At 40.2% G+C, this 20,586-nt stretch overlaps 2 protein-coding genes across 3 annotated transcripts; both read right to left on the reverse strand.

The window, feature by feature from the left end:
- Window positions 1-54: 54 nt before the first annotated feature.
- rhbdl2 (rhomboid, veinlet-like 2 (Drosophila)) lies at window positions 55-7,799 on the reverse strand. Of its 2 annotated transcripts, XM_029503587.1 has the most exons (9): window positions 7,671-7,799; window positions 7,421-7,513; window positions 6,238-6,487; window positions 4,487-4,635; window positions 3,475-3,587; window positions 3,146-3,246; window positions 2,614-2,674; window positions 2,459-2,520; window positions 55-1,965 (listed from the first exon to the last, which is right to left on the reverse strand). In XM_029503587.1, exons 3-9 carry the CDS (start codon window positions 6,472-6,474, stop codon window positions 1,786-1,788), a joined length of 903 nt encoding a protein of 300 aa, XP_029359447.1. In that variant the 5' UTR covers window positions 6,475-6,487; window positions 7,421-7,513; window positions 7,671-7,799; the 3' UTR covers window positions 55-1,785. The 2 variants fall into 2 exon arrangements, with proteins under 2 accessions (XP_029359447.1, XP_029359448.1); XM_029503588.1 differs by having other exon boundaries at window positions 7,421-7,739.
- A 928-nt stretch (window positions 7,800-8,727) lies between these two features.
- On the reverse strand, window positions 8,728-18,512 carry akirin1 (akirin 1). Its single transcript, XM_029503832.1, has 5 exons — window positions 18,177-18,512; window positions 11,859-12,005; window positions 10,226-10,354; window positions 9,329-9,400; window positions 8,728-9,236 (listed from the first exon to the last, which is right to left on the reverse strand). The coding sequence occupies exons 1-5, from the start codon at window positions 18,379-18,381 to the stop codon at window positions 9,226-9,228; spliced, it is 564 nt and encodes a 187-aa protein (XP_029359692.1). The 5' UTR covers window positions 18,382-18,512; the 3' UTR covers window positions 8,728-9,225.
- Window positions 18,513-20,586: the final 2,074 nt, after the last annotated feature.

The raw sequence follows: 20,586 nt of genomic DNA on the forward strand, positions 1-20,586 counted from the left end.
ACATACAATCAATATATTGAGCCTTCATTATAAATCAAACTGGACAGAGGAACCCACTGTTAGTTTTCATTATTTTAATATATTTATATCATTATATAACCATTAGTACATTATTAAAAACAAGATTATTCTGCACTCTTCTAACACTCTAAAAAAAGAACAAAAAATCTAAAAGGACTAAAGCAATTGCTGCTTGTAGGAAACATTTTAACTTGCAGATCAGGCAGCCAATTTATCTCATGCAGATCTATACATGGAAACATACCATGTTGTTAACTTTATGTCCGTGTTCGTTCAGGATCAGGTTTGTGGGGACTGAATATTGATGCGACGAGTTTGGGAACTATGACATTTTCCACATACTCTCTCTCACGCTCACTCATTTTCTACCGCTTACCCATCAGGGCCACAGGGGTTGCTGGAGGCACTCACAGCCAATGTTTGTACACCCTGGACAGGTCACTTTCCACACAGGTGAAAATCAAGTACATGTACATGAATTACTGCAGTATCTTTAAATTATTTTTGTATCTGATATATATATATATATATATATATAAAATCAATAGTATTGTTCTGTATCTCCAGAAAGTCAACTTCAGTTACAGATATAAATACCATTATAAACGTCAATGTTCAATTAAAATACATTCAAGTTGAGTTGTGGAAATGCAAAAGCATGTGTAGTACTCTGTTTGGACTCACCTCTGTTTGGTCAGTTTCTCTATAACTTTCATGAAATTCTATACATTTTAAAAAATTAAATTATCTGTTAGACAATGCTCCTGGTCACATCAGATATAAAAGCTGTTAAAGCTTTTGCATTTCCCAGGTAAAAAAAAAAAAAAAAGACAGGAAAATTAATCACCACTGTTCTAACAAGCCCTGTCCTGTCAACAGGACGTGGTTGAAACAATAACAAGGCATTAAGCCAAGGCTTGATGGTCTGACAACTCCAGTGCTCACAAGAGAAACAACAATAACATTTGGGACATTCATCCCTTTTCCCTGAAACTTTGTTCTCTTTCTTCTCATAAGTAAAATTTCACTTTTAATGTGGTGCGGTGATAATGTTTTAAGGCACATTTTCAGTAATACTCAAAGGTCCATGGTTATCCTGTAGCCAAAAGTCTGACTATGAGAAGTCAGATGAAATACGAATTCATTTATTAATCCTGATTATTATGAAAGGCACACAAAAAGCCAAACATTTTGAAAGAAACAACAACAACAAACAAAAAAACTAAACAAACGCAACAGCACAGATCATAACTGGAGTAAGAAATATTTATAGAAGGCACATGCCATCATCAACTTAGTCTAAAATCCTTTTGCAATGCTACACATAAACAGCAGGGAGCACACTTTAAATTCATTTATTCATCTTCTACCACTTAAAAATTTCCGGGTCACAGAGGGTGGTGGATCTGATCCCAGCTCACAGTGGGCGAGGGCGGGATCACCCTGGACAGACCAAGTCCATCACAGGGCCAACACACAGAGGGAGGACATGTAAACTGCACAGAAAGGCCCCAGGGCAGGGAACCGCAGCCACGACCTTCTTGTTGTGGGGCAACAGCGCTAACCACCATGCCACCATGCTGCCCCCACACTTTAAACTGAACTCACAAAGTCCATTATGGAAAAAAAAAGAAGATAAAAACACTTTGTCCACTACAAAAAAAAAAAAAAAAATCTGTAAAACGTCAGTAAAATTTAGGTTCCTGAGTGGGACGTAAGACTTTGGACAACAGCCCAGACATTGGAGGTGCAGCGACATGGTCCCTATGGTGCTGGTGAGAGAAAGATATTGAAGAGGACGGCAAAGAGCACACAGACTACAAAGCCCACTATACAGAGCCAGAACCGTGGGTCTTTGAGTAGCTTCTTATTGTAATCACTGAAGAAGACGTAGCCGATGGTCATCCCTGCCAAAATTCCTCCAAAATGAGCCACAAATGACACCTAAGAGAGGATGAAGTGAAGTATCAGATTAGGCCCATAAACCCTTTCATCAAAGTTAAATAAATAGACCCCCCCCCCAGGGACGCCATCTGATCTCTCTGAAATGTTGTCAATGCCCAAAAACCAGCAGGACCAGTTTCCCAACACAAATTAGTAGTTGGGTGGAAAAGAAGGGGAGGGGAAGGGCAGGATGAGGTTTATGCTACAAAACTGAAACCAAGAACTGCCAACATGTATGGATGTGAATTCGTGTTTAGGTGGGGCGAGGTTATATGGTCTCTCTTCGTCATGTTCATACAGAGCTTGGTATCTACATGACGTGTCTTGTCCCAGCAAAAGCTGATAATCTTGTCTTTAGCCACAAGCAAACTAAGCAATCACCAAATGCTGTCATCTTGGGAGAGGTAAGCTGGATTTATTGGACCGCTGAAGGCCCGAACTGCATCGGGAAAAGGTCAAAACAGCCGTAAGTACAACAGAAACTAAATCGTACCTTCATTCCAGCCTCGTCACTGACAAATCTTCTGTAAAAGGCAAATCCAAAATCTATACCAACTGGAAAAGGTCAAATAAAACTGTCAATAAAACTATTTCCATGCATGATCAGAGCTGAAATAATACAGAGTGAAACCACACAGACGGACCTACCAAAAAGGACAATGACAAGGATGCGAAACACACCCAGGAGAGGAATCATCTCTCGGAAATTCTGTGAATTGAAGCAACAAATATATGAACTTGTGGAGTGCCTAAAACAGATAAAGTAACAATAATAAAGAGGACAATATGGATTATTTTAATTATGGATTCATTTTTGGATTACTATCTCAATATTGCCCATAAGAAACTAATACTAATAATAACAAACTTAAAATTGCTATTAAAAGGTTTAATTTCCTGTTTGCTGTTCAGTCCAAAAACCAAACATGCTGTTTTCAATTAAACATGTTGAAAAGGGTATGAAATTCTTATATTTGAGAAGTTGAAATCCTTTAAGAATCAAGTCACCATGTCAGCCATTTATGGAAAAATACCAAATAATCAGGCCGAGTGCTAACCTTTAAGAACATACTGATGATCATTCTCACACATTAACAACACGATCAGCACTTAAAACTGAGCCTGCTCCTCAGGCTGCTGTTCACGCCAACCTTTCCTATTTACGTGGATGTACACTTACCACCACAGCATTCATTAAATAGCCTCCCATTAAGGCATAAACACCCCCAGAGGCCCCCACCAGCGCACTGAGCGGATCAAAGATGGAGCTGGCCAAAGAGCCTGAGGAGAAACAGCCATAGAAAAGATGAGTTTTACCGTCCGTGGAATGTCTGGCAGCTTGGACTTGCTCTAACACACACAGGAAAAACCAACATCAAGATGAATTAATGTCGGATGTCTGTGTGCACGGCATTCACTAACACGAACAAAGTCCGTCTATTTTAAGACTTTGAAAGTATTGTTTGCTGCATGTGAAGAAGAAAACTGTCATATAAAGGCGTTTCTTACCAGCCAGGACTCCGGCAAGGTAAACCATTCCCACCTCAAACCCCTTGTGGACCAGTTCCAGTGGGATCCCCAGCAACAGCTGCATCAACAGGTTGCCCAGAATGTGCTGTACACTGGACAGGAGTACAGAATATTTGATCATGAATGGTAAATATCCCAGAAATGTACAGAAACACCTTTAAGAATAATAGCTAAGCAACAACCCCCCCGACTCAGACCTCACACAGCCAAGTACTAGTTTATGTGCCATCTGTGCAGATTATCCTCAGATACAGATACCACAGCAGCAGCTGTCGAAACAGAAGTGGACCACATCACACCCAAGAAAACACTGACAGAACAAACATGCACACACACAAAAAAGCGTCTCAAAATTGTGCGTCTGTAATTTTAACTTCTCTTGGAAACTGTTAACAGTAAGAAAAATATACACAATCTCCAGATGTATCCTTGAAGCAAATATCCTGTTTGGTGTCTCTTGGTTAGCGCTGGCCAGTGATTGTGACCACTCTTCCTTTGCTAATCTAATTTTCCTGTGTGCTTCTGTGCTGTCATGGTTTTTTTGTTTTGCACTTTTCCTTTTGTTTACGTATATGAGGTATTTTGCTTTGCATAAAAAAGTGCCAGCATCTGGTAATAACCCCCTAAATATAAATATTATATAAACCTCCTTGATTTATCTAGAAATCATGTTAAAGTTAATACTATAAATCAGGATATGACTCCCTTTAACTAAGTGATGAGTATAAAGACCTGGTGTGAAATAATAGACGGTATTAACGTTATGGTCATGACTACGACACACAGGATGAGCAAAGAGATGACGCTGATAATGTGTCTTCAAAATGACCGCAGAAATGAATCAGCATCGAAAATAGAAACTCACAAGGATCAGACTGGTGTTTGCTGGATTCAGGGGCTATGACACAGTGGTTTGTGGGATTTTACACTCTTTTACACCAACTCGAGCTTTCATCATCTCAAACGACCTAAAAGTGCTGCCCCAGCTTACCCAGCATGGACAAACATGTAGGAGATAAAGCGCCATGCTTCCTGCCTGCACTCAGGCTTGTAGGTGAGGGGGCTGTTCCAGATGCCATCATCCAGGGTCACCCACTGTTTCTGGGGCTTCCAAACAGCGTAGTAGATAAACACTGCCAGCTGATGAAAAACAGAGAGCGGACATAAACATTTAACTCTAAGTATTTGATCCAGAAAGTCCCTAAAAAAACTAAAAAAAAAAAATGTAGAATAGATGGGGGATGGGAAGGCTAAATCTCCAACAGCTGAGAAAACAATGAGCAGAGTGGATCAGACATTCAGATGATGGAGTATGCTTCACCAAGACATGTCCCACTGAGCTGACCCCCAGAAATCCCCCAGAGTGGTCGCACAGAGCCGCTCAGATGTCTAAATGCTGGTATTTGTGTAAATATAAATCAACGGAACATCCACAATGACACAGACACTCAGTTGATCTTTTCTGGGGAACATAAATGGCTAATCTATTGGCTCCAGCACCCCCCCCCCATAACCCGACAACAGATAAACAGTAGAGGATGAATGAATGATTGAATAAATGGCTGATCCATGCAAATATAGTGGGCTATTTACAGCTATTCAAATTCAAACACTGGACATCTGTAAATGAGACAGAGGGCTTAGTGATGAGCAACAGCCTTCCACCAAATTTGAATATGACAAGGGACTGATTGAGAAACTGTTATTTAATTTAAATGTTTTAAGCATATAAAAGAAATGGGCCAAACATTATAAACACACATAAAGAATAATTTAAAAATATAAAATCTGGCTTCAGGTATATTTAATATTAATGAATACTATACAAACATGTAACAGTTGATAAGACACCATAATATAGTTTGAAGCACTTATTATGAAATAGTGTTAATTCTTGTACAGTATTTTTCAACATGTTGCATTGTTAGTGTTGTACACTAAATTCATAATCTATTTATAAATCTGTGTCCTCCTATAGGTGCCTACAGAAGGAGTTATAGTCGTTTGCACATGAATTGATGAATGGATCTGCTTATTTAACTATTAGAAATGTGGCCAAAATATTATTATTATTATAATATTATTATTCCTAGTGGGAGACGTTTAAAACCAGAATAAGTGTTACATATGGGATCATCCTTGCTACATAAATAACTCAATAATGCTCCCTTTTGTTAAGCTGTAGTCATGAGGGAAATGAAACCACAGCGTGCCCCCGTTCAGCCTAATGGCTCCCCACATCCAACCAGATGTGTTTATTTGGGTCTAAGAGCCAAAAAGGACACAGTTTATGAAAACCATCTCTTAATCCCACCATAAAAGATCATCTGTAACTAGTTTAACATAAATGTACCACTCATGGAAAGTACTGGTTCCTCGAACACATGCCGACTGCTTGGTGTGAGGACTGCAGGGGGTGAATCAGGACATTCAGAGAAGGTGGTGCAGATGCCAGACGAAAAGGAAGACAGGCAGAAATGAAAACTCAAGAATATCAGTTTAGAAAAACCAAACCAAATCAAATCAAACTCTGGCTTACAGGTATTTGGTGCGTTCTTTAATAAGTTTACTCAATATATTCTCTACCAAATACAATTAAAGCAAATCTAGTAACAGTAATTGTGACTGGCAGCATATAAGCCAATGTGGGCTGCATGTCGTATAATTGGATCACAGAATCTATAGCCACTGTCCCAGTACTCAGATGGGGATGTGTGTCATGTACATTCAGGGAAGGGCTACCTCAGCAATACTGATGAGGATGATGAAGATGGGGGGCGGGCAGCAGTTGGCACGTTCCAGGTACTTGCTGCGCAACTCTTCGGGAAGCATCCACCTGGACACAGACTGTTGGAACCTCTCACAACATCCTGGCTTCCTGTTACCGTCCACCTGAACCTGGTCCACCTGAACCTGATACTGTCTCCCATCGCGGTCCACAGGAAACGGCTCCTGCTGCTCGATGTCATCGTTGTCCATCGCTGCAGCAGTCCTGCAGAGCAGAGTCATTTTTAGCAGTAGTTAACGTGACATTTAACTACTTAAAACTCCGTATTCGAATGGGGCCTGCTGTTTAAGCAGTGTGCTTCAATCATCTTTAATAACTCAGAAGGTTTTAAGGGCTAATTGGATTGACAAATTTCTATATTAAATGGAGGAAAATAGGAATAATTAATGGAAAACAGAAATATTAAACTTGTCCTCCACTTTAATATTTCCATATTACACATTTATTTTGCTGTTAAAGTAACCAGTTAGGTGAGACTACCAAAAAATGTGATACGAGTTGCTATTCAGTATAGTAATGGTCCTTTTTGATATTTAAAACGATATCTTTATTTAACAATACATCTTCCATCACAGACAGCGACTGAAATTAACACATGCACAACTTGCTTCAAATTACAAAACATTTGCAACAACTGTAATGCATTCATTTCAATAAAAGTAAATATCAAACAACATCAATTTATATTCCTGACAGAGTCATCCATTTGGAAACGGTGCATTGTTGGATTGTAACTATGGAGTGTAAATGTAAATCTCTGTTACAGATGGGGCTGATTCTAACAACACTCAGCTGCTGAGGAGCTTCACTGAACAGATCTATTAGTTGACTTCAGCGAGGTAAATAATTGTTTATAAGGAATTGGTCGAAAGTACACGTAGGCTACCTTAAACTCCGTGTTCATGCTGTGAATGGAGCTGCAGATGATGTGTTTAATGACTTCTCTAAGTCACTCTGACCTCCATCAGCCTGGAGCATTTCCTGTTTATTGGGCGTTGTGGAATCGGTTGGTGATTTCAGGCAAACGTATAGTAAAATCTAACGGAGACTTCTCACCGATGTTCAGCGTTTTTTTTTTTTTTAGACAAATGTCGCTTTCAGTTTTAAATGAAACGAAGCTTAATGTGGTCAGCTCACCCAAACCTTCAGCAGGAAATGTGCAGATGGCTCCTCCCGGTCCGCAGACACATAAATAAAACCAATTATTCGGCTGGACTCAAATCTGCTGAGCTAAAGAACAAACAAACAAACAAACACAAAAAAAACGAGTGCGTTGGTTTTTGATTTGAAGAATAAAAATATTCCTCACTGTCGTCAGACAGCGAACTGAGTCTTCTTCTCCGAACCCGACTGCCCCCCCCCAGAGACCGGGATAAAACAAACAAACCCTTGGAGGTAATTATAGTCCTTCCATTCCTCCTTCCTGGCTCGGACTTCCTCCCCGGACTGACTGCCGGCTCTGCCCCTCTCAGACCGGCCTTCTGTCTGTTTACAGGCCGCGCGCTGCCACCACAACCTACCTGTCACCGCCTCCCCGCGCGCTCACACACCTGTGAGCCAGTGACGTCACCGACATCATGGTTCCTCATCCGGGGCAGCAGAGGATCAGATTTACCCAGCATTCACCTCCACCCGCCACCCCCCCCCCCCACCCCAGGGGAGGGGGGGCACCAGGGTTTGACCTTTAACCCCAATAATCATACTCACAGACTGAGGTCTAATTAAAGACTCTGTAATGTTGATGTTTCCGTTCATCCACCACCAGGTGGCACTAAAGCCCGCTGTATGAATAATGAACAGCAAACCACGCTGCAGAGAAAATGGAAACTTTTGGTTGGTTTGTTTTGCATAAATTGTGAGAGAGAAACTGCAGCTCTCCCAAAGACAGTCCCTTCAGACATCTTGTTTGATGGGAACAATAATCTGACTGAAAGGTGAGTCAAACTAGATAAATCTGACAAAGCCAAACATACACTGAAGCTGCAACACTTTGCAAACAAGAATGAATGGTAAAGAAAAACAAAGCAGGACTGTAGTTAGGATGTCTTATCTTAGAGCTTTGTCACCTTTGTACTGTTTTCTTTGTATTATGAAAATACAGTAAGACAGAAGAAAAACAGAAATCCACTGCTTAGCTGGACATGAAAACCTTCCCTTTCTTTGATAGATTGAAATAGGTTTTGTTGATGAACCTTCTCACTGATCGGTTAAAATCTCCCCCCACCATCAAAGTTTAAGGCCAAGATTTTATTTTCAATACCATCACAGCTAAAATATACCAAGCCTTAAATGGTCAAAAATAGTCAGTCTTAATATTTACAAAACCTTCTCTTGAATTAATTAGTCTGCTGATAAACACATAATACTCAAAACCTCCAGAACAATGTCCACCACTGCTACTGAAACGTAAAGCTTTGTTTAAAATCAACATCCCAGACAACAGATTTTAAACACAGAAATTTTATTTTTTTCAAAAGGGAAGAAAAATCCACATTCTCTGTTGAAGAGTTGTGAGGAGAGAGAAGGGTGGGGGGGGAATGTGGGGCAATGTGAGAAGCAGGAGCCTTTAAATACAGCTGCTGGAAGGTTATACAGAACGATCATAAGAGCCAATAAGCTTTTTTTCTACAGCACTGGCAAAGGATTTGACACAGATCTGCTTTAGTCAGGATTTTAAGAAAGAGCATATCAACAAGAAAAAGGGAAAAAAGGGCAGGCTTCATACATTGTTTATCTTTCAGATTCTAACTTTTGGCCAGCAGCAATAGTTTTGAAGTAAGAAATTAACTTTTGGATTAAAAACTGGATCAACCATGGCACCCAAAACAGTTTTAAGATGGAGGGGGCAGGGGGGGATCAAGGAGTATAATGAAAATCAAGTGGAAGGAGGAAGAGCAGCCATCTTGTGGGAGGAAGCGGAGATCTAATCCACATTCAGGAGTTCAGGAGACATCTGAAACACATGAAGTGAATGATGCAGTGAGACTGAGCCGATCCTTTCACTCACTTATTAAAACAAGAAATATTCACATTGAGGATACTTACAACTAGCAGGCCGGGCTCCATATCTTCGCATGATCTGGTCTTGCGTAAATTTCACAAAAGATTCATATTGTTCTGGAAGAAGAAGATGGACATGAGGTTCAAACACCAGAGGACTGACTGCCTGTCCGAAATGAGACAGCTACTTATGTATCAAAATGACTTTACATCCACAGCAATGTTTGCAGGTCTATTTGCACATCTGTCCACGCCAACACATGTGAGCAGGACGAAGACACTTCACATCTTTTCCCCCCTTTATCCTCCTTTCACAAATAAGACTGCAGATCACAGTCAACACCTGGTAAGGATACCAAGTCTCAGCATGTATAATCTATGATCTGTCTCCAACACAGACAAGCTGGAGATATACAGCAGTTGTTCATTTTTGTTTCTGATGTAAGAATGTTGTGCCTTATTAATTCTATTACCAGTGTAATAACGCTGCATTAATATTCATTCACTCGAGACCATTTTGTAGAAATATGGGTAAAGAAAATATGAACTCTATCAACAGTGCTCACAGAAGGACTACAGACAGAAGAAGATGGGTTTTATACTTAAGCTAAAGAGAATATTTGCTTATTAAGCTGGTTCAGTTGCTAAACTAAATTATGACTCATTTTAATGTTCACTTCAGCTGCTATAATTCATCCGTTCCCATTTACAGTCTTGGCTTTCAGCAGCTCATATGAACCCTGGGGAATCTGTGGGTGCCAGCACTGCAGAAGTTGTCAGTTACAATGAAAGATTCTCATAAAGGAGGGGGGAGATGTTTCTCATTATAGTGCCACATAACTTATCTTCACTCACAGAATTTAACATTTTGCCCACATAAATTCTGAGTCTGAGTCTTCTGACAGAGCTAGTACTACTTTTTAAAAACAAGAAGAACTTTACCTGCAAGTTTTGTATTAAGGATCTGTTCGTACTCCTCCCGGATCTTCTCCTCGTGATCTTTGAGCAGCCGCTCACACAGAAAGCTCACCTGCTTCAGTGTGAACGAAGGCTGGTCCTTCCTTGAGGCACCTGGGGGAGAAAAAAAAAAAAAAAAATAAATAAATAAATAAAAAAATCAGAGCCACTTTAAAAAGACTGCACTACCAGCAGCTCCTGTGCAGCGATAAGTCGGAGGCAGAAATGTCACCTCTCCAGAAATAGGTTCCTGACCAGGTGCATATTTACAGCTTTGTTCTCAGTCATCTTTCTGTTCTGCTGGACCAGCGGGGTCATGCAGCACTAATGTTCTCAATGTGTCCATCACCAGTACCCCGAGAGCAACTTTTAGTGAGGTGATTCATTACCCTGTGCTCTTTGAGGTCTGCTATGAGTTGGTTAGACTAAAATGCCTGTAAATCATCGATGAGGATGAAGGTTGGAGATGGAAAGGCTGAGATAGTAACAGTTTGGTATATGTGGTGTGTGAGAGTGCACTAAAGAAGCGCAGTACTGATGGTCTGGGACTTGGATTACATCTTATGTGTTCATTCCCAAACTGTTCCACTGTTACGCCAGCACAAATGTGTTTCCAATGGGGAGCAGCAGAGTAAGCAAAGTGTGCAATGTTTCTAAACATGAATAATTAGTTGTGCTGTAGTTTTTGGCTGGAACACAACAATGAGTTCAGCTCTTTAAACTTGAATGTTGGCATTTACCAATTAGTCAGTGCTCGTTAAAAAATGAATTAGAGACAGTTTCTATTATATCATGAAGTGGGTGTTTACAGGCAGTGATGTAAACTCATTACCAGGTTTTTGCAGGGGTTACATCATATCTTGACATACACTTTGGATATATTCTTTTATTGCTTTATTTGACTATTTTATGTAATAATTTATAACAAAGAAAGTAAGTAAGTAATTGGGGATGTCACAAAGACTGGTACTTGAGTCCCAAAGTGAGGCCAAACGTCCAAAGTACTGGAGATCTGACTCTTCTCAGACAGAGAGGGAGTATAAAAACCATGTGGATAATCAGAGGTCAGTTTTAGACAGGCGGGATTCAGTATACTATTGGTGCCCGCGTGCCAGAGAGCATTTCAAAAGAAAAGAGCAAGCTCGAAGACAAGCATCTGGTTCTGTACACAGATTTCAAGGCCAGTGAGTCTTAAGTTTATATTAACAAGATGTCAAAGAAATTTTACTGTTATTGTGTGTGAACTTCTATTACTCGATCAATTGTAACTTTTGCTGTGTTAATGATCAAAAACCTGGCTTGGTAGGATTAAGTACATTTTATTTGATGGCAACAAAACAAAGCATTATCTGTTATTGAAAACACCTCCATCTCTCACGAAACCCAAATCCCTCCAGTAAAGTGTCACGAAAAAACAACTCAAATTTTACAGCAATCTGAAATGAGCAAACAGTAACAGAAACTGTTTTAGGGCCTAAAAGATTCTACCACTTCATTTACAAAATGTACAGATTTGTAATGGCGCTTGCACACCTGTACCAGTTTAGTATGCATCACATCTGTGTATGATCAACCTCTGCAGCTGCAGTCCTAATAAGGTGTGCAAGGATTCTCCTACCTGGTGGGGAGCTGGGAGCGTTAAGGGATGAACTGGGGCTGGGGGCGTCACTGGAGCTGCAGGCCTCAGTCTGGTTGAAGGCCCCTTCCAGCTGCCGCCGCCTCTGGATCCGGCTGTACTCCTGGCGGAGATTCTGGAAAATCTGCTCTGTAGACAACGAGTAGGAGCAAGGTCAGAAACATCAAAAAAAAAAAAAAAAAAAAAAAAGGACTGAAGGTAATCGCTTACACCCAGTTATTTACAGATAAAACTTCTTCACCGCACCAAGAGAGATAGGTGCCTGGCTAGATTCAAACCAGGGATGCTGCGATTACATGGCATGTGCTCCAAACCACTCGATCACCAAAGCCTCCAACTAAAAGTATTTTAAGTGTAACATGAGTTCTTTCAAAACTACAACCACCACAAGCAGATTTGTGCAATACAAATGAACATGAACGAAACAATTGTGGGGAGATGTAATCATTCAATGTTCTTTAGATAAACCACAGCTCTGCTCATTTCCTTTCTGTTATCTAGCACCAAGAATGGATTCCAAAAAGTACATTCACTCACAGGATGTAGGGGACTGACATACAAACTACAGCTGTGGTAAACACACACACACACACACACACACACACACAGATGACTCAACACACAATCTGACCATGTGACTGTATTACTTTCACATCTCTTCCCAAGTTTTTCATGTCGTCACATCATACCAAGCTACAGCTGGTAACGACACTAAGGTCTACGCTGAATCTGAGATGGATTATTTACAAGCCTGTAATGAAGTAAAAACAGTCCCATTCTTCTGTGGTCTGTTTGATGGCTGAACAGACTTTTGAGGGGTTTGCAAATATAAAGATTTTAGCAGAAGAATCTGAATACTGATGATTATCATGATTGCATGATGATTATCTGCTCATATATTTGAGATATACAGAAACCCTGGCATCTTGTGAATACTGAGGTTTGAGCTTAAAAATCTGAAAAACAGCATGTTTGGTATATTATTGTGAAATCATGGATATCATGCAATTGAGGGTGAGCTTCTCTACAATGTGCTCAGAATTCATGCTGATGTAACAATGTTTCTCTACATAAGCAGCAAATAGGGACAGAAAACAAATGCGAAAATGGTCTCAGAGATTTCACTTACAAAGCAGTACATGACAGTTAACGAACATCAGGTCACATAGTGGGGAGCGCAGAATGCTCTAAAAATGTCATTTGCACAGTGACAGACAAACCTGCCCATGATAAACTTAATTTCATACAAACCAAAAAGAATGAACTGAAACTGTTCCCACTCACAAATCTCATTCCCACATGACATTTTAAAGCCACCGTAAAATTAACGAGACAATGGATGACAGCAAAGGAGGCTGTCGCGTTTTGATAGACACTTTTTTTTGGGTTGGTGAACTTGGTTGGATAATTTAATGTCACAATGTACTCCTCTGAGAGTGTGATTAGCATTTTCCTCCATTTCGTGACATTTTGAAAAACAGTAGGTGCATGTGTATAAAGCTATGGTGGCTCATTAAGATGTGGTCAGCATTCTGTGTGACACGTCTCTTCATTAAGAATGAACCCTATGCTGCCTTTCTGTCCAGCCTAAAAACAGTTTAGTCCTTGGGAACCAACAGAAAACCCCCAGCCTTAAGCTCTTGAATTGACTAAGATAAGCTCCCTCATCTATATTTGGTTATCAGCTTTGGTTAAGTCACTGTACATGTTACACCTCTCTAGGAACTGGTGCCTCATTTATCTTGGGTGGGGAGAGTGAGAGCATGCCATGTTGCACTCCAGCCTGCTCACCATCAAGTTTGTTTTGGTAATGACGAGGGGAGGGCGTTTCTTTTAGAGCCATTTTTTGCTATTGCCTCACCTGAAATGTTCTAGACAAGTAAAAATAATTCTTCTTCATTTGATTTATTTTGAGAAAGTCATTCATGTTGCCAAGTATTACTGTAAAAGTGCTGCCAATGAGACCCTGCCTCTTGCTACATCTGGCCTTGAAAAGCTTCCAGTATCAGCAAAACGAGATGCTAATCCTGCAGCTCTGTTTATTTAGCTACCACTGGGTTTTTCACTCATGATAAAACTTGCGCTACAAAGATCAACAGCATCCACATCCCACAAACAGGTGCAGGTAAATTCCAACTCGAGCTGACAATACCAGTTTGGCAATCAATGACAACAATTTTGATCATAAATAATTGATGCAGTAAAGGTTCTGTGAAATGGGAATATTTGGCATTTTTTCTTGAAAAAACAGACACACAGACGCATTAGAAGGGTATAAAACTTGATCAACTGTGGCTACCCCCCTCCATGAGAAACACAAGTGAAACAACAAAAACTGGCAGTTTTTTCATACAGAGAGTAGGTGATCCAGATCTTACCACCTCCATTTAACAGGTCCCTTTGGGGGAAACCTTATATTAAAAATGGGAACACTGTGTGGTTGTTGTTTAATCAAAGGCTATATAAGCAGCTGAGCATGGGAGAGCATGCTAACTCAACTTCATTTGGTAGCATAATGTCAATGTACCATAATCATATTCCAAGGCAGCTGTCTTGTGAATTGGTCCAATTGTTTATTTCCTGTATGAAAGGCAATGAGTTGATAGTAATTGCAGTGACTTTGTGTGTCTGGTTGAAGCCATACACACTTTCACAACCAACGGATGATTACCAGCACCCCTGAGTTAATCTGACTGACAAATGAAAACCCTGTACTGCTTCCTGCCACTTCCAGTTATTGCCAACGACTGGTAGCTCAACTCTGGGCGTTGCTTGGCAACAATGACCCTGCTACAAACAGGCCAAGTAATCAATCACAGAGACTTCCGGGAGAACTGAGAGCGCAGTGGAGAAAACCTTGGCTAAAAAGCTTAGGCCCAGGCCAAATAGTGAATACAACAGGAGATCGGCCAGATAATTTAGACATGGTGGCCCGAGAGAAAACAAAGATGACTCATTTCATTTCACCCTCCACTGCAACAGGATTGTGGGGGGAGGTGGGTTTCAAATGTCCCAACTGCCAGGAAGCAGGTTTTGATGTATTATGGGTCAGTTTAAGTTACCCCTCTAGAGTACAAGATGTAAGATTGACTGCCATTAGAAATACCAGCAAAAATACCAGGTAAACAATGAACTACCAACAAGCTTGCCGCAGAATAAATTATTTCCAGACAATACTGATCAGTAATGGTTGGCTAATGTAGCATTAATTTGGTCTCAAACACGATGGCTTATTTTTGGTCATCCAAACACTGATGTACAATGTAGATTAGCTACCAGTGATGTGAGCTATAAACCTCACATCATAAGATTTCTTTCCGTTACCTAGTTTTCACTAGTGAGACGTTAATCTTAGACTCATGAACAAAATTCATTGTTATTTGATCACTTCCTGCCCAGAGGCTATGTGTAGCCCACAATACTTTTCCAAAATGGTTCAGATTTGAGGTTTGAAGTAAGACCTACACACCTTTCTGTATACCCCTCCACTAAAAAAAAAGTCAAACAGCCAAGCTTTTCAGGTAACATTGTATTGCAGGAAAACACCAGGCTCATCTGTCATCTGGGGGAATTTTACCACAGCACAAGCCCAGACTGGCAGCATAAGAACAAGGCAGAGGAGAACTGAGAGTGTGATCCCATCAACACTGTGGTGGGGGAAAAAAAAGTAACAAAAAAAAAAAAAAAAAAAGCACAACAAAAGGAGAAAAGAAAAAAACAACAACCTAAAGATACCTCGGTATTGTCATAAATATTTCTCATGAGTGCACAATCATGTTTATAAAAACAAACCTGACTAACAAGCAAGCAAGTGTAGGTAGAGACACGGGGGTGGGTTGACAGCTGACCTTTTGCTAAATACAAAACTGCTTTCACTTGGCAAGCTGCAGCAGAAAGGCAGGCTTGCAGTACCAGTCCCAAGAGGGGCCTCTTTCTGGGTGAAGGTGAGCATAATACCTGAGTATCTGGTCCTAATGTCTACAACCGACAAATCAAAAGTACATCACCCACGCAGCTGTCATGCTGTAATTCAGCCAGATAGTCAAGGTCTGAGAGAAATGGGACACACTGAAAGCCTGTTGGATTCAAGAACTTGACAAAACTGGAAGTCAGAGAATTAGCAGTGTAGACAATGTAAAATAAACTAATTATTCCTTCTGCAAAACACCAAAATGTTGATATGCAACATATTCCTAACCCTTACACCTATCTTTCAAGGAAACATAATGAGTCAATCAGATTGCATAAATAGCAGAAATAACAGGCTCAAGAATAAACGTCTTCATCTCCAGGCAGCAGTAACTACATGGAATGAGGTTCTTAGTAACAAAACACTCCAAATGATGATGACACTTTGGCTAACCACAGCGAGAGTCATACAGTTCACTAGAAGAAAAAATAAATGCATTTTAAATGAAGCCAGTTGTGACTGCATCAACATACATCTGTGAAACAGACTGTCAAATAGGGGCTTGGGATGCATTTCACCATGGCATCATCTTGCACTGATGAGCACCATTAAGCATGTTATTTCTCACAGTATAAAGCCAGGAAGAACAGAAACCATGATTGGCTCTTTGTCTTAATGAATTATACCCAAACCTCAAAGGACAAACAGGGACTCTGTGGGATCTCATTTCTTTGTTTCAATGAAAATAATCTTACATTTCACTTTTGTTTTTCAGTGAAGAAGGGTTATTCTGCTGCATGTTCAGGTAAATGTTCCATGAATAAAAACACCTGAAACCTAAGTCATAGAGCACTGAATAAAGGGAGATGCTGTCCAACAGTCACACTGCACTACTACATATTTTTCCTGACCCACCCTGATTATGCTGTTGATAAGTGTTGATAATCTATGATATTTAAAAAGGCCTGAAAACAATTCAAATCTCTGAGGATGTAACCAGTTTAGTAAAGGAGACCAGCAGCTCAACACACAGTAAAGGGGCACTTATGAGGATAGGAGCACATTTAATCTAAACATTTCCTTTCCAAACAGGTCCATGCCTATCAAAACTGGATATGATGAATGAATTTGACACTGGAATGGTTTTAATCTGATGGCAAGATGAAAGACAAACTTCACTGCAATTATAGTAGCCCACCCTGAGTAACCTCCTTTTCAAGACACTGTCGGTAAATCACATTAATTTAAGAGTTCAAATCAGGGCTTGGTGTAGGTAGGAGAGCTTCCTAAGCCACGTAGAACCCACTTACATTTCAGTTACTCAAATAAATGTATACCAAGCTACTATTTCAATTAAAATTCAAAAAGTGTAAGCATTAGGCCTCACTGCCTTAATGGTGCCCAGATCTAAGTGGCTGGCACATACAATAAGCAACCAGATCGCAGTTGATGCATCTAGGCAATTATCTCGTATCTGGTGAAGCTTGTGTTATTTGCTTCCCGCACTGCTCATTGCTCACAACCAAGCTGCATTCAAGTCAATGGTAGAGAAGAGTACAGGCATAAAGGAAATGAACAATGCCTGCTAGGCCTGAAGAGGAAAAGAAATGGTTAGTGCATAATGATAACACCCCCCCCCCTCTCCCGGACAGAGAGAGACACACACACACCTAAATGCAAGGCAATTGTAGCAGTAAAGCAAAGGGGCATTACCCAGGCAGCTCCTAATTAAGAGCCTGCTATGATGCGCCTGCTGTTTTCATACTGTTTGTCTTGTCAGTAAATCCAAGAGGTTAGACTGTCACTGAGGTGCAAATGTTAACACATGAGCAAAACCTTTTTGTTTACTTCCACTTCAATTTAAGGCTTGATTAAATATAAATCAATACATCCATCAGCCTCCACCGGTAATGCAGGCGGTATGGTGTTAGTGATCATGACTGTCAAAGACATTCATCCACTCCGGTGATCGATGTGCCATCAAATTTAGCGAATCACAAAACTTCTCTGCTGTGATGTTGATTAACAAATAAACATCAGCCTACGTAATGTAACTCAGTCAACTACACAATAATTTAACGAGCCGGGATGAGGCCACCGATGAGTACCGACATGGCCACCTCTACTTGATGTGTGTCCGGCGTTGTTTTGATCAGGACGTTTATCTTTCAGGGGGAACTTGGCGACGACATTCTCCTTCCTGACGTTAGCTTAGCCCGGCTAACGTTTAGCCTCCAACCCCCATTCTGCTCCTCCGAACAAGCTAGCTATCCATTCCACTCCACCCAAACCCCCTCCCCCCATGACACCCACCCTGAAACGTAGAGAAAAAAAACAAAACACACACAAACAAAAAGAGATAGAAGCCAAATCTGGTTTTAAATCCATACCTGGGGTGAGCCTGTGTTCGCCTCCTAAGGCCGGAGGGGACATCGAATGCGTGGGGCTGTCGACCGGGGGACGGAGGTTGCATCTTTGCGGGGACGGAGTGCCAGGAGTCCCCGGTAGTGGATTGCACCTTCTCCGCTTGGGAGACTGGGGGCTGAGGAGGGCCTCAAACTCCATCGACCGTTTTAACGTAGCTCCGCAAGCCATGTTAGCTTGACAAAACGAGGAAATAAAAGTAAGTTTGAGGGGCGACGGCCGCACTTTGAACGTTAGACGGCCCTCGGGTGTGCTCGCTCTTTCTTCCTCCCACAACAACGGCTCTTCTTCTCTGAGCCGAGCCGACGGCCGACGCTGAATTTTTAAAACGTCACAATGGCGGAGCCTACCATTGGGAGAAAAAGGGAGGGGTGTTTGAATTTATTTATTTTTTTATTTCTTACAACCAGCACTTTCGTACCGTTCAATAGTCCCGCTTTTGTTTATCTTAATACCTGATGTGTTGCTGTATTCACCGTGTTGTGATCGCCGCTGTCGGTTTTAAGCTTTGTTTTACTAGATGCTGATCCTTTTTTCCAGTCGCTGATCACTTTCCGTTCCCCAGACGGCTGCTGCTGGTGGTCAGGTAACTCAGGTGGATTACTGATGATCCAGAGTACATCAGAACCATATTTATTTACATTTTTAAGAAAACAAACACTTTGTTCTATTTTTAAATGTCCCCTCAAACAGACGAACTCACAGTGTGGGTATGTTATTGATGGATACCAGCTAATTGAAAGAAAGCATCAAGCACATTTTTAGTAAGGCTTAAATAGATAAATGTTTTTCAATTGACCATATGATTAAAAAAAGCATATTGATGCTGCAGAAATTCCACCTTGAGTTATTGTGTTATTGCAATTTCTTTCTTCTTTTCCACACATTTTTGCAGTTTGGTGCTATTTTATTATTGTGAAAACAATATTGTGCCAAACAGTACAACTCTATATCCGGCAGTTCAAAAAAATTATTTATATTTTAACTGATTGAAAAGGATGACAAAGCTTTCAGTGATACTATAATACTGCATATAGATGTTTATATAATTTATGTTTTGTCTGGACTAATATCCCCAGGTGTTTTCATCCCTGCTGTAAATTGGATTTGAGCTTCTGATCATGTAATATATTTCAAATAATTTAAATATTACAAATATTAATCATCACTGAGTTGTACTGGTATAAAACACACACATGGGACTGGTAAAATAAGCCACTGCTAATATATCTGACAGACAAAGTGACAAGAGACAGGATGCTGACCTCCGCACTTATGATCAATCTGAATGAGAGGATTGACTGAGTGCATTTTCTTCTTCATTTTTACCCCTAAAGAGTATGGTGATGTGTAAATGTAAATACAATCCATAATGAAAATGAAGGGCAGCTCTGGTGGTTGAGTGGTTAGACCGCATGTCATGTAAACACAACATCCTGATTGGACTCTGGCTCCAGACCTTTGCCGCATGTCAGTCCCCCTCTCTGTTCCTGTTTCCTTCCATTCCAAATGCTAACTAAAATAAAGGCATAGAAAAACCCTGAGAATATAATTATAAAATGAAAATAGGATTACAGTTTTTTTCCTGACATAACTCATCCTGTTGGAAGTGGGGTCACATGACTGCTGGCTGATTGTACTTTGACTTTGTTATTATTATTATTATTATTTGTTTATTTCATTATACTTTCCTACTTATGTTGTCAAGTAGCACATTTAATCTCCTTGGTTTGTTCTAACCAAGCGTGAATGCGCTGATTGATCGAGTTTGATTTAGGATTATTTGTTGCTTCAGATAATGTGAGCAGTGTACGTTTCCTTTCATTTGTAGAGTTATGAACACAAAACTGTAACCACTAACACCTGACGAAAGGCAAGCAAAAGTTTAAATACTTCCCCATGGTGTCGCCTGCTTTGATTTCAATGAACCATGTCTAATGTAATCCAAGAACACTATCATTTTTATGAAATTCCCTATAAATGTTTATAATAACTTGACAACTTTGGTCCATTATATTTATCCATCAGATGCTATATCTGTTGATGACTTTATGCCTGTGGAGAGAATCAATAAGACTATGAAATGAATATTAAACTTGTGAGGTCTACACTTTCACAGTATGTTTTTTGTTTTCTTTTGTGTTGGGGGAGGGTCATTGAATGGATAGTGAAATTCCATGTTTGCATTGCCACTTACAATATTTAATAATTATTTTTATGAAATACACAGTTGGTGATAGTTCACAGTGTTAGTTTTGATTTTGGCAGTCTCAACTTTCTGAGGGCATTAGAATTACAAAAACATTTAGAAGTCAACTTTGCTTTCACATTAATGGACTGTGTGTTAAGGATAATAATTTAACTAACTTTCAGCTT

This window comes from Echeneis naucrates, chromosome 6 (assembly GCF_900963305.1).
Source record: "Echeneis naucrates chromosome 6, fEcheNa1.1, whole genome shotgun sequence".
Classification (NCBI taxonomy): domain Eukaryota; kingdom Metazoa; phylum Chordata; class Actinopteri; order Carangiformes; family Echeneidae; genus Echeneis; species Echeneis naucrates.

Excerpts from the sequence above, each read along its gene's own strand:
- rhbdl2 (XM_029503587.1), bottom strand. The coding sequence starts at position 6,474 with ATGGACAACGATGACATCGAGCAGCAGGAGCCGTTTCCTGTGGACCGC. Across the intron at positions 4,636-6,237 it reads TCCTCATCAGTATTGCTGAG|CTGGCAGTGTTTATCTACTA; the intron begins GTAGCCCTTCCC and ends GTTTTTCATCAG. Across the intron at positions 2,675-3,145 it reads ATTTAATGAATGCTGTGGTG|AATTTCCGAGAGATGATTCC; the intron begins GTAAGTGTACAT and ends TTCAATTCACAG.
- akirin1 (XM_029503832.1), bottom strand. The coding sequence starts at position 18,381 with ATGGCTTGCGGAGCTACGTTAAAACGGTCGATGGAGTTTGAGGCCCTC. Across the intron at positions 12,006-18,176 it reads CGAACACAGGCTCACCCCAG|AGCAGATTTTCCAGAATCTC; the intron begins GTATGGATTTAA and ends CGTTGTCTACAG. Across the intron at positions 10,355-11,858 it reads CGCTCCCAGCTCCCCACCAG|GTGCCTCAAGGAAGGACCAG; the intron begins GTAGGAGAATCC and ends TTTCTCCCCCAG.